Below are 13,220 nucleotides of genomic sequence, written 5' to 3'. Positions count from 1 at the left end.
TCTTCCCCCTGCAAGCCTGCAGCGCTGTCATCCTCCAAGCCTTTTCTCAGCCTCGTTCGGTCTTTGTCCAACGATGTTGAGTCCCGAGAAACCAGCCCTGCAATTTCCAGTGCTGCTCCGCCGCACGCACGTCATAGACACTTGATGAAATCTTTTGTTAAGTCGCTGTCCACGGACACATCTAAGGCAGAACACCAGGAAGGGCCTCTCCATCACTATCCTCAACATCAGCCGGTGCAGCTCTCTCATCGACCTCCACCTCGCAACATGCAGCTATTCAAACAGTTCTCCCAGCCCCGTTTATCCTCTTGCCCCGTCGCTGTCACCCAAGCAGGAGGAGACTCCAAAACAGCCCCCTCTTCTCCCATCATGTCTCCAGATGGTAGGTCCTTCTTTAAAGTCCAAGAAGTGGAGGCCAAAATCGAGGACACCAAGCGACGTCTTTCAGAGGTGATGTCAGATCCCTTGCAGCTGTTTAGTAAGATCATGGGGGACGAGTCTGGTGTGGGAGCTGCTGGAAGTGGCGCCCATCGTGCCAAGTCGCTCTCCTCGAGCGCGTCAGAGCTCAGTGGAGTGACAGCAGTAAACGGACATGCAGAAACTAACAACAATTATAGTATCAAGGAGGAGGGAGCTGAGGTGGAAGAAGAGGAAGAAACCCCCACAGGAAAGGCTCCTGACTCGCTCCTGACGGATTTTTTCTCTTTCCCCTCATTGGCACTAGCTCCATCTCTCACCCAGTCATCATCGTCAGCTCTCAACAAATCCCCCTCTCTCACTCTGGGCCGTTGCTCAATGTCCGCCCTGGTAGCTCGACAGGAAGATGAGGACTTCTGTGAACTCTACAGTGAAGACTTTGAGCTGTGTACTGACACAGAGACTCCAGATGGAGATCAGTCCGTGTCCCGGCAGCCACACACTGGCAGCACTGGTTTGTGTAGTGAATTTGATACAGAGGAGGACAAGACGGAGGACGAAGTGGACAATGTGCCTGTGACTGGCCTAATTTTTTTCACACAGTTGGTTTATTGGTACTTAGTCCTTCCAGTGCCTCCATGCGTATGTGCTGTGTTGCATGGGATTGTAGCTGGGTTCATGCTGGCCTTGCTTGTTCTTTGGCTATCTTCTCCTCGACGCTCCTCATCAGGGACCAGAATTGGGAGGGGGAGGATTGAGCCGTGGAATATCGCTCAGCTCGATATTAAAGAACCAGGAATATTCAAGGTGAGTCAAACAGCAGAATGTAACTCAATGAATTACTACGGAAATTCCTTTTTTTTTTTTTTTTTTTTAAATTTATCTCAAACAAATTTACAATACAACAATTATTGTATTTACAATAAAGGATTGGCTAAAGCCATATTGGCTTTCAGTCAGATTACATACTTCAATAAGATTTACACATTCTAGATGGTTGCAAACTTGCAAGACAAACAGCATAGTGTGGATGTTGTTGCCTTTTCTTGTGTTTTATGTGCAGATAATACTACTAGTACTTTTAATATTGTAACATGGGCTCTATAGAGGATTCATCACTCTATAGTACCTCTTGTCGCTGAGTTTATAGTCCAGTTCTTGTGTAATTTGGAATAACTCAGCCTCTTTGTAGATGCAACCAAAGAAACAAGTGTGACAGGCTGCTTCTAACAAAGTGCCTAAAGATCGCAATTAAAATGGGTTCTTTAATTTGTCTGTTATATGTCCACAGAGCACAGATTCATCCCCTGAGCTATGTGCATGTTTGTGCTGGAATGAGTCATAGGGCTTGATTGTTAAGCGATTAGCAAAAGAAACTAAAGCTAAAGAAAAAAACATATTTCTCTGAAAATAAACAGGCACAAAAAATGGACTGAAAATGAATACAAAAAAAAAAAGCCTTGAAATGTGTTATAAAATTCTGGTGAAGTGTTGCTCAAAACTACTTTAAAGTATTCCATGAAAGTCAGGCTCTTTGGAGGCAGACTATGAAGAAATGAAAGGTGACTCGACACTTTTGCATAGTACTTTAGTTTTAAGTCAAAAATCAAGCTAACACTCTTATATAAAGGTTTATATTTATATAAATTGTCATTAGAAGGGTCCCAGTCTAGCTAATATTTTGTATCTTCAGCCAATTTTTTGAACAACTAACTTAATGTCCAGTGAGCTTATTGAAGCAGAATTTAGGATAAGAATGAAGCTACATGCAGCCTCATGGGGCACTGTGAGGTTAAATAACACTTGTTTCCAGAAAGGACCCCAGTTTTTCTTTTTAAACAAACATTTTAAGAAGAGAGCCGCCAGAATTACTCCCCATTCTCTTCATCTGATCAACTCAGTGCTGCAGAGACTGAGCAAATGAAATGTTTAGGAGTTATGTAAGCTTGTGTACGTGTATGTAGGTATTAAGTTGTTGCACACGGGGAGCCCTGTGGCCAGAGGGCACAGATGTTCTGAAAGAAACCCTCAGCGCTTGTGCAGAAAGGGATGCATGCAGTGGAATGATAGACCACACAACAAACAGGAGCAGAGATACAGCAGTGGGGACTGACTTCCCTTTCTATAGTTGGCTTCAGCCTTGTCTTTTTTTGACAGTCATTTTTCATTATTTCTCTTACAAACTGTACAGCAACACTGGAAAAGAGCTGTATTTTTTTTAAAAAAACCAATCACATGTCATCAATATTAAAAGGTAAAAATAAATAAATAAATATATACATATCAGAAATACAAAGAAAATATACAGTTCTAAAAAATTCTGAGATGCATGCATGTTGTAAGGCCAAAATCAGTGATGAATAGCAGAGATCCCCAGGCAGCACTGCATTATAAAAAGACTCTTGTCTGTAATGGAAATCACTCCAGGGCTCAGCAGCACAAATCCTCAAAAAGCTCTTCTGCACAGAGACAAAAGAGCATATCTAAACAAAATCCAGGAGGGCCTTCACTAATGTCTGTGATTGACCTAAGTGATCCTGCTCCTCTCAATCTTACAGGGCTGGATGAATGAAATCCACAGCTACGACCCAGAGATGTACCACGCCACCCTCACCCACTCTGTTTACGTCCGTTTAGAGGGTTCAGTCCTGCGTCTGTCGAAGCCCAACCGGAACATTTCCCGTCGCGCCACACACAACGAGCCTAAACCTGACGTCACTTACGTCAGCCAGAAGATCTACGATCTGACTGACAGCAAGGTGATGGAGTTTTTCTTTGGGAATCATGTTGGTCAAGAAGAGTCTGACTCTTCTTGACCTGTGTGTGTGTGTGTGTGTGTGTGTCTCCGCTGACTCCCTGGTGTTGATAAGCTTAACAGATAGCGACATCAAGCACACATCTCCTCACATCTGCTTTTGCCTGAGTGCCTGCCTACTAATAGGCCCTGTCCAGTGACAAATCTACTCCTTTTCAGAGTTGCACTCTTTCTATAAACATGGAGTGAATATCACAGGTCACTGACCCTGGACACTTGACTCCATGCCTTTTGAATTGGAATAGAGAATTAATAGTTTTGCATTTCTGAAGGCTGAACCATAAGAAATCATTTTTTATGTTGGTGTATTACGGATTACGTGTATTATTGGATTACGACTGCTTGTGATGTAAATACACAACTCTCTTTTCGTGTTTCTCATTTTTCAAATATGACCAAAAAGTCAATTAAGAGATGTCATCCATCTATTTCATGTACACACTATGGGGGAAAGCTGAAACCAGTCCAAGCTGTCTTCAGGTGTAAGGTGGGCTACAAGTTGTGTGGGTTTGTGTGGCTCAGTCCAAAAGAGGTGAAGGATTAGGGGAATTTGTTTCAGCCCATGCAATCCTCCATACACCTAACAACCTTGTAAAATGAATGCTGATTCGCTGAATTTTAGCTTGAGTCTGGACACTTTAAAAAGCACGACATAAAAAACAACATAATCCCATGTGGGGTTTTATCATAGTTGTTTTACAGTTGAATTATATCAGGAACTTCAAAATAATGAAGTGAGGACATCTGTTCATGAGCTCCATCCTAAAAATAGTCAGTCAAGCACACATGGACACACATGTGAACATAATGACCCAAAACACACAAGCATTGCATAAATACTGCCCCATAACGGTCATGTTACTGATGTTTATATACTCCATACGTCCTTCACAGATCTACCTGATGCCCCAGAGTTTGGCAAGAAAGCGAGTTTGGAACAAGAAGTATCCCATCTGCATTGAACTGGCCAAGCAGGAGGACTTCATGTCTAAGGCTCAGGAAGAAAGACCTGAATCTGGGGAGGATAAATCAACAGGTCTGAGTGAGAAGGTGGAAAGAACAGACAAAGCTGAGAGAGCTGAAGGCTCCACATCGGCAGAAGAACCCAAAAGACCAACTTCTGGTGGAGGGGATCTGACAATCTACTTGTTTGGGAGGACTGGTCGGGAAAAGGAAGAGTGGTTCCGGAGATTTCTTCTGTCATCCAGGATGAAGTCAGAGGGAAGAGCTGGTAGTCTCTCTGGCTTCTGCAAGAGTGGTAAGCTCTAGGTTGAGTTGCGTACCCTGTTAAAGATGAAAGTACAAACATGCACTGCAGAGTAGTTTAGGTTATCAAGCTGACACATCCTTGTACACACATGTATTGTAGTTTCATGGCCCCACATCACTACTCCCAATCAGGAGAACCATTCTCACGAGTGTGTAACTGCACAGCAATCAGATCTGTGCATAAGCCTCAGCTTAGGAACCGCCAATCCCCACAAGTGAGTGAACAGCTGAGTGTGAATGGGTCAGCAGGATTACGTGCACAGAGAAGCAGCATATTATAGTATTGGTTTCCACAGTGGGATATAATCCTGTCAGGATAAGGTATTACACAAAGAGAAACTCTAGCATTGTGTAGGTGCAGCGATAAAAGCAGCACAGAGTGGACAGGATTACAGGAATGGCAATTTAAATATCAAGCTCTTGCGAAAATGACTACAGCTGTTTTAGTATGATTCATAAAGAGGATGCAGTGTGTTATCCATAGCTAATTCAGCATCCAGTATGCTAATTCAGTACCGCAGTGCATTGTGAGAAGGGAATACAAAGAAGATGCTAATTATCTTGAAGCTTTTAGAAATCTTGAGTATACATCATGTATGAAAATGAAGTATTGATCAGAATATCTGAAAACGTTGGTGGTGCATAATTTTCATTACACTACTCCGTCCTCTTTGTTCTCTACATCTTGCTTTTCCTTCTTCCACTTGTAGCCTTCTTGCCGTCCCACAGCCGCAGTGGCAGCAGCCAGTTGGGTGGAGGCCTGGAGGCTGACAGCAGGAGCAGCAGCAGGGGAAGCCAGGAGGAGCTATCGCAGCCTCGTCCCAGAGAGACCGCCGCTTCTCTTTCCTATGGCTCTTCCGGAGGGATGAAGCAGAAGATGCTTTTGGACTATAATGTCTACATGGCTAAATATGTTAACCCTCAGGCACCACCAAGAAGCCCCGCTGAGAGCCCTGGAAACAGCCCTGAGAGCAGCCCTAAAACTACCAAAAAGGTGTGAGACACATGGATGCATATCAGAAGCTGCTGAGAAGCAGCCAAGAAATGTTGGGCATCTGACCTGGTGAAGTCTGAAACATGGCCCCTGATTAGTGTAATAATTATTATCATTAATACAAACTTAATTGTCACTTAAAAATACTCCAGGGAGTTTTTTTGGTCACAAGTGAAGCAATGTTTGTTTTGTTATGCTGATGTTCTGTTGAGCATAAAACAAGCTATCTAATTTGAATAATGAACTAAGATCCTCGGGCCCCTACTCTGGGTTCAAACTGCTATTTTATTTTTATCCCCACTATTTGTTGTAATTTGGTCTCAACATGAATTTGGAGAGTAGAGTTGCAGTCGGATGACTTCAGGAAAGGATCTGTTCAAGACTCTGAGGATGATCGCATGACATAGTTTCAAACACAGATTGCTTTTTTTTTAAAAGACGTAATTTTAGTGATCTACTTGAAATAGCTCCTCTAGTGAAGGAAATAAAGTTGTTTTATGACTGCAGTTATTTGTATGGGCATCCCAAACCAGATGTAAATATGCTGAAGAAGCCAGCAGGATACTGAGATGATGAGCATTATCTCCTCACAGCTTGGGTGCGAAGATGTGCTTGTTAGGTTAATAAGTCTGTCTGAAATGGCCCTGCCTGAATGGACAGTATAATTTCATTGTACACCCGTCTTTAAAACATAATCCAAGATGAAGAGCTTAATATTTGCTCAACTCTCAACCATGGACATAACCGGGCATGGATCAATCCAAAGATTAACAAAGACTATTCTTAGACTTCATTTAAACATATTGGCTTCTCTAAGTCAAGAAAATAAAAACTGTATCACATATGTCTGTGTGTCCATCAGTTGCATAGAAGTTCAGAGGATGCTGCAGAGCCAGAGGCCTGGGTCAATGCTTTTCTAGGAAGGATATTCTGGGACTTCCTGGGAGAGAAGTACTGGGCCAATGTGGTCTCCAAAAAGATCCAAATGAAGCTCAGTAAGATCAGGGTGAGTAGTGATACCAGTGTAACTAAGTAAACATAAAAATAAATAGATATGTGAAATCAGATAAAGACAGCAAAAATGTCAACAAATAGAAAAGATTTCAATCAGGCAACTTCAAGACATCATTTTGAGATTATTTTGGCTTCATTTGTATTTGTTTTTATTTGTTTTTACTCATATTAACTGTTTTTCTTGTCTTTCAGCTGCCATATGTGATGAATGAGCTGACTTTAACAGAACTAGACATGGGATTTTCCATTCCTAAGATCCTGCATGCCTCTAAACCTTCTGTGGACCACCAAGGTAGGAAGAGAAACTACATTTGATATGATGGGCTTCACTGTTTTGGGTGGTCTCCCATAACAGCCATTTATATCTTTCAGCCTTCTTCTCCTTGTATGTTCTTCTTTACCTGTCATCATAACGTTACTTATTCCTCGCCTTTTGGACAAATTATAGCATGCTCTGACTTTTTCTTTTTCTTTGATTCTTTCTCTTCTGACTGAGACACCTGATCTACCCCTGCACCCATCTTTCCCCGTCTCCTCCAGAGTCTGCACGCTTTGCAGTATTAAGCCACAGTAATTAAGCTTCACATCTTTGTGAACACATCCTTCAGTAAAACACTGACTCATCCCACCAGCCTTGAGCTTGGTCTGAGGGACTAGTTTAACACACAGTGACTTTACAGAGATGTTAGGCGTATTAATACCAACTTAAGCAGCCAGTTTTGAAAGAAAATTAGAGAAGCTTAAGTTGGGAGCCAAGGAAGAGACTCGCTTTTACTACGTTTCAGTGATGAGTTGTCGCTCTATTTAGCCTAAATTCTTGTGAAAATAGTGACAGTGACATGGTTTGCCTTCTACAAATGTTTTGACTCCCCCTAGATATGCGCTTACCGGTCACTTTGATAGAATCACCTCGCTAGTACAAGTTTCAGCCTCTCTTGCTTTCAGAACTAATTCCTTCTGACATAAAAAGTATTCCTCTGACAGATGGCTCCATATTGACATGATGGCATCACACAGTGGCTGATGATTGGTCAGCTGCCCATGATGAGACTATTCGGTTCCACCACGTCCCAGACGATTGAGTTCTGGTGACTGTGGAGGTCACTAGACTCATTTTCAAGAAACAAGTTTGAAATGATTTTAACTTTTTGAGATGGTGCAGTATGTATACACTGTAGCCATAAAGGGGTAGACATGGTCAGTTATATGTGTAAAAGTCCTTTTTCATAGAAAGCCTTATTGTTGCGTTTCCAGTTCAGGTGTTGGTTGTCCAAATGAAAACCTGGTCATCTGTAATGCTTCACCACCTGCACCTACTCTTTCACAATGGAAAATAGTGTTTGGCTCATCTTTGGTCAACTAAAAATCCACAATTTTTCCACTGTCTTGTTCTTATCCAGGATTGGATCATATATCAGCACAGCTGCTGAATTTAATGCCGATAACTAGCATGATGGTTGATACAAAGGTCCCTGGATCCTCTATTTTCATGGTGTCTAATGTCTTTGTCTCTTGATAGTTTTTTTTTTTTTCGCACTTCCTACATAAAGATATGTATATACATACATACATTTCCATGGATCAATTCTTTAGTGATGTCACAGTAGTAATTTTCAAACTACATTGCCGAGGTATTTGTCTATGTAGTGTGAAACCTTTTCCCAGCTTTGCTGTACTTTTAAATTGACAGTGACTTATGCCAATCACCCTGACATACTGTGAATTGTTCAACCAGGTACTTTTTGTATTACAAAAATTCATGGAGTTTCTCAGTGATAGCATTTTACATTCCAGCAGTTTTAAACCAGCTTAATTAACCATTTTAATAACTGTGTTTCTGTTGTCTGTTAAGCATGCACTGTTTAAAAACACATACAAATTATGGAACATAAATAGAGATAGTGACTGGAAGATGAAGAAGAGCAAAGAGGAAGAATCAAAAACAAATATCCACATAAAATCAGTCAATAATAAGCCGCAGAAGCAACTTTTTCAGTGTTTGCAAGAGGACAGGTCTTTCTGGAAGCCTAGGTGAGAACATAGCAAAAGATCCTGTTTCCTGTAAAAGGAGTAGCAATCAGAATGATTTGTTCCTGTTTCCGATGTAGTATTGTGGGGGATGTAAACAATTGTCCCTACATATCCATACACTCCTGTCATTGTCTGCTTCAGGCCTGTGGTTTGATCTGGAGGTCTCCTACACGGGATCCTTCCTCATGACACTAGAGACCAAGCTGAACCTGGCCCGTCTGGGAAAAGAAGGCGAGGGGCTGGGAGAGCATGGGAAAGAATGGTACATCATTTCTTCTTTTGACAGTATTGCTTCTGAAACATTCTTGTTTGGAAAAGGCTTACTGATTTTTGAGCGTGTTATCCTACGGTTATTATCCTTCGGACATTCTCACTAATGGGCCAGAATAAAACATTTTAAGGATGAAGCAATTCTGCTAAACAAACAGCTCTTAACTATTCTGTAGTTGGACAGATTTGCCTATAGATCCATGTTAGTTATGTGTGTTTTTCACAATTCCTACCCTTTTTTGTGTTGGCTTTTACTCCCCTCTCTTCATATACTAATCCCACCCTTTTGGATGCCTACATTTATGGATTTGTCCAATTTACGGTGAGTTTGGGTATGAATGTTTACAACTGCCTGTCACTAAAATATATGGTTTTGTTTTGCATATGAATTATTGAGTCTTAACCTGGAATGAAGCAGTGGAGACTAAGTTCCTGTGATATATACTTTAGTTGGGAAGAAGTTAAATGGAAATGGTACTGATTTAAAATAGTTTTTGTGCAAAGTTGCCAGGGTCTTATTTTGCACAAATGATATGATTCTGTGTGTATGTGCAACAGGCCAAGGCCACGGACATACTGTCTGGCAGACAGCGATGAGGAGTCGTCCAGTGCTGGCTCATCGGATGAAGAGGATCCCCCAGAACTCCTTAGTGACAAGCCGACTCTGCCTGGAGCTGAGGGGTGAGCAAACGTATTGTTACCACGACGTCAGTATGTATCTGAAATGAAAAATTGGCTGTATGAGATTCATACTGACGTGTTGAAGCTGAATATTTTTCTTTTTTTCCCCTTGGTTCATCCCACCCACTCAGCAAAGCGTGTTTAGAGGACTGCTATTGATTTAATGGATCACCTACAGTCACTCTCCTCCATCGTGGGTGCTGAGTAGTGATAGATGCTGTTATGAATAAATGATGAACCTGACTCACTCCTCCTCCCTCCCCATTTCCCCTTCCCTGCTTCCTTCCTCTCTTCTCGCAGATATGTAGGAGGCCACAGACCAAGCAAGATCATGCGCTTTGTGGACAAGATAGCCAAGTCCAAGTATTTCCAGAAAGCCACAGAGACTGAGTTCATTAAGAAGAAGATGGAGGAGGTATCCAACACACCCCTGCTGCTCACTGTTGAGGTGCAAGAGTGCCAGGGGACACTGGCTGTTAACATCCCACCTCCCCCCACAGACAGAATATGGTACGTTCAAAAGTAGACCAAAAACTGTTGCTTATAAGCAGCCCATGTGCTGCGATCCAGGCTTGAGAAATTAACACAGCGCCCTCTGCTGGGCAAATGCAGACATGCTTATAATGATGGACAGAACATTTTAACATCTAAGAACTGAAAGCATTACAGCATGCTAATCAGGGAAGATGTGCGGCATTATGATCTTAACAAAACTACAGAGAAACAACATGAGCAGAAAAATAATCAGGTCATATCCAGATTATTTTTGTAAACAGGAACAGTTGCAGCCTGACATTTCTGTCTCCAAATTCTATACAAGCATTTAATTTTACCTCAGATTCTGCAACTGTTCCCAAGCTGAGCAGACGGCATACTTAAATTCATCCTCCCGAACTTAATTATGAGCTTTAAGAATACTGCCTTTTCCCAACTTCCTACATTCAATACAACAGTGCTGGGACCTGGGACGGGACCTGCAAAAAGTCATTAACTATCTTGTAAAAAGGTTCAGCTCAGTCAGTGCAACTCTAAACCAGTCATTGATAAAATGGTATTCTGTTTGGACTTGATGAACAAAATGTAGGAAAATGTACAATCTCATATCTGACAACAAAAGACACGAAAGTAGGAACTGCTAAATGATGTTTACAAGAACATAAGCAGCAGCGACGTATAAATTCAGCCTGGCTACAGGATATAAGTGAATAAATAGACAACTTTGCATAGCGATGCACCTGTAATCGATGTTGAACTTGTGATTCTGGTCAAGAAAATGTGTTTTCACCAGCTCTATCTTCATCTGTGTTATTGCCTCTACTTCTCCTTTAATCTGTATCATTCAGTTGCATTCCAGCTTGTATGAGATTGTGTCATAATTTTCCTGAATATGTCATTTTGTTCTTCAGGTATGGTTTCCGCAATCCTCCTCATCTAGAGCTGAAAGCTCGGCCCAAACTGGGAGAACGGGAGGTCACTCTGGTACATGTAACAGAGTGGATTGAGAAGAAGCTGGATCAGGAGTTCCAGGTATTTAAAGCTCGTCTTGACGTTACTGTTATTGCCGAATGAGAATATAGGTTATGAAAGCAGCTTCCTTTATTAATTTACGACTTTCCATTTACATGGACTAAGAAGCTGTGCTCCTGTGGCTCTCCCATCCAGCCTAGCCAGGGTAATGATAAGCCTGCTGGCTGTTAGATAACTGCCTTTAGGCACACTTGCAAACTACTGCAGCAAAGTGTCCCTGCTGGATCTGTCTCACATCTACATTTACCTCTGCCTGAATCCCCAGAAGTGTAATTTTAACACCACTCCCACTGTGCAATGCATTAGCAAAACACTGATCGTAGACAACAAAACAAGACCTTTTAAAAGAATTGGTTAAAAGACGTTTTTGACTTATTTTTTCCAGATTTATAATATTTATTCTTTTGTCTTCATTTATCAAAGTATTATTTTAAAATGACTTTTCTTCTCCCACAGAAAATATTTGTGATGCCAAACATGGATGACATATGGCTACCCATAATGCACTCTGCCATGGATCCACGTTCAAATGCCAACTTGATGACTGTGATAAATGATGCCTTGAAGGATCCAGAACAGGAGGATTCTGAGGTCTCTGATGTTCAGTGATTGACATGTTATCACCATAACGACATATGAAGCCCCCATTGCCTCTCGGAAAACATGGTGCAAACAATGGACCTTGTCAGCTTTTCAATATTTTTAACCACTTTTCAGCCATGAAATAAGCCCTCGAAGCAGAAAAAAAGTTCAAATTAACTTTTTTAGAAATCATTTATGGCCACTAAAAGCAAGAAAATGACTCGGAATAAATTCTCTGATGCATTGGAGACTATGTAACACAAAGACGGCATGGTACACCTGCACCAAACATGATAATTGTACATTGCAAACTTTTTGTGTTACATTTCTATCCAGGCAGTTTATCACTGTCAGGATTCGAAGAGGACACTGAGGAAGAATATGTACAATTAACAGAATTATCCCAAAGCTCTGAGATTATTTTGCTAAAATCCCCTGCTTTTATTATTTCTTGTGTCCCAGGGATACCACCACCTGTTACCAACCGCTCACTGCTACCTGGCACTTTTTTATGCAAACCGATCAATGGCGCTGTGTCCATAAACGAATTTCACCATGGACACAGTCATGTTATACAGGCTGTGTGCTTTTGACTGTGTGTTAGTAAAATCTATCTGCAAACATAGCGGTCCAATTTTGCCTAGGCCTGTTGAATGTATAGAGTAGGAGTGCAGCTCCCAGGTTGTGCGTAGAGTAGCTCAGTCACTGGCAACACACTTTTAGAAACATGTTTTAACCGCTCTTTCCATGTTTTTTTCGGAGTTGAGTCAAAGTAATACTTTTTACATCTTTTTTAGCCAAAGCAATCTTTCAATCATGTTTTGAAGAAAAAGGTATTAGGTGGCTAATAAAGCTATCAGGTCTTTATTTTCTGCTCTTGTGGCCATTTCAGTGATGTACAGTAAGTTTTTAATCTTCAAAGCTGGAAATTTAAAAGATCGAAAGACACTGCAGAGTGTATTTTCTCTGGGCTGCAACCCTCTCAAATACATGTAGGTCAATCTAAGATTTGTAGGTGAAATAAGCCTACTTCTGTTATCTCACTAAGCAGCATTTTGGATATCAGCCATACTATTTCACCCTGTTAGCATCCAGCTAATGAATGCTATTTGTTGTATTTTCAAGTTGATTTGCTGTTTTGTGTCATCTGTGTTAAAGAGCAACACCACCAGTAAGCTCGAACCGCAGGAAATCTGTAATCTGCCTGGACACCCATCTGTTTCCCAGCTGACTTTTTTTTTTTTTATAAGTTTATATATTTTCTGTTCAGACGTGTGTTGGCTAGTGTACGAGGCAGAAAGTGCCTTTAAAATAATCAAACATTCCTTCATGGTGAGCCACATTTCTTGCATCAGTTGAGGAAAGAAAGTCTTTGTGCCATCATCGTCTGTCAAGACATGCCCTTTAGTTTTCACATTGGTGTCGTTCATTTGCACAGTGATAAAAATGTCAAACATTGCTGTTGTGTTCAGTGATGTCGCAGAATGTTACTATTCTGATCATTGTGGATCAATAAAATCTTTTGCTTGGATGTTTTGCGATTCTCTTTTACTCCCTTATTGTAGATGTAAGTTCTGGGCTGCAACAGTTATCCCACCAGTTTTCATTTGAGCTTTATTA

At 41.2% G+C, this 13,220-nt stretch overlaps 1 protein-coding gene across 1 annotated transcript in view; it reads left to right on the top strand.

The window, feature by feature from the left end:
- Positions 1–11,627, top strand: part of tex2 (testis expressed 2) — a gene marked incomplete at both ends in the record, with an annotated part of 12,149 nt that extends 522 nt beyond the window's left edge. Inside the window, 11 exons of the mRNA XM_079253059.1 lie at positions 1–1,224; positions 2,976–3,176; positions 4,127–4,490; positions 5,212–5,495; positions 6,358–6,501; positions 6,702–6,801; positions 8,682–8,802; positions 9,369–9,491; positions 9,792–10,001; positions 10,898–11,018; positions 11,475–11,627. The exon at positions 1–1,224 is cut by the window's left edge and continues 522 nt beyond it. Coding sequence (XP_079109185.1) covers positions 1–1,224; positions 2,976–3,176; positions 4,127–4,490; positions 5,212–5,495; positions 6,358–6,501; positions 6,702–6,801; positions 8,682–8,802; positions 9,369–9,491; positions 9,792–10,001; positions 10,898–11,018; positions 11,475–11,627 — 3,045 coding nt within the window. The remainder of the gene's footprint in view (positions 1,225–2,975; positions 3,177–4,126; positions 4,491–5,211; positions 5,496–6,357; positions 6,502–6,701; positions 6,802–8,681; positions 8,803–9,368; positions 9,492–9,791; positions 10,002–10,897; positions 11,019–11,474) is intronic.
- Between the last annotated feature and the right edge of the window lie 1,593 nt (positions 11,628–13,220).

The sequence above is a fragment of the Telmatherina bonti genome (assembly GCF_933228915.1).
Source record: "Telmatherina bonti genome assembly, chromosome: 14".
Taxonomy (NCBI): domain Eukaryota; kingdom Metazoa; phylum Chordata; class Actinopteri; order Atheriniformes; family Telmatherinidae; genus Telmatherina; species Telmatherina bonti.
This window is presented reverse-complemented; position numbering and strand designations above follow the sequence as displayed.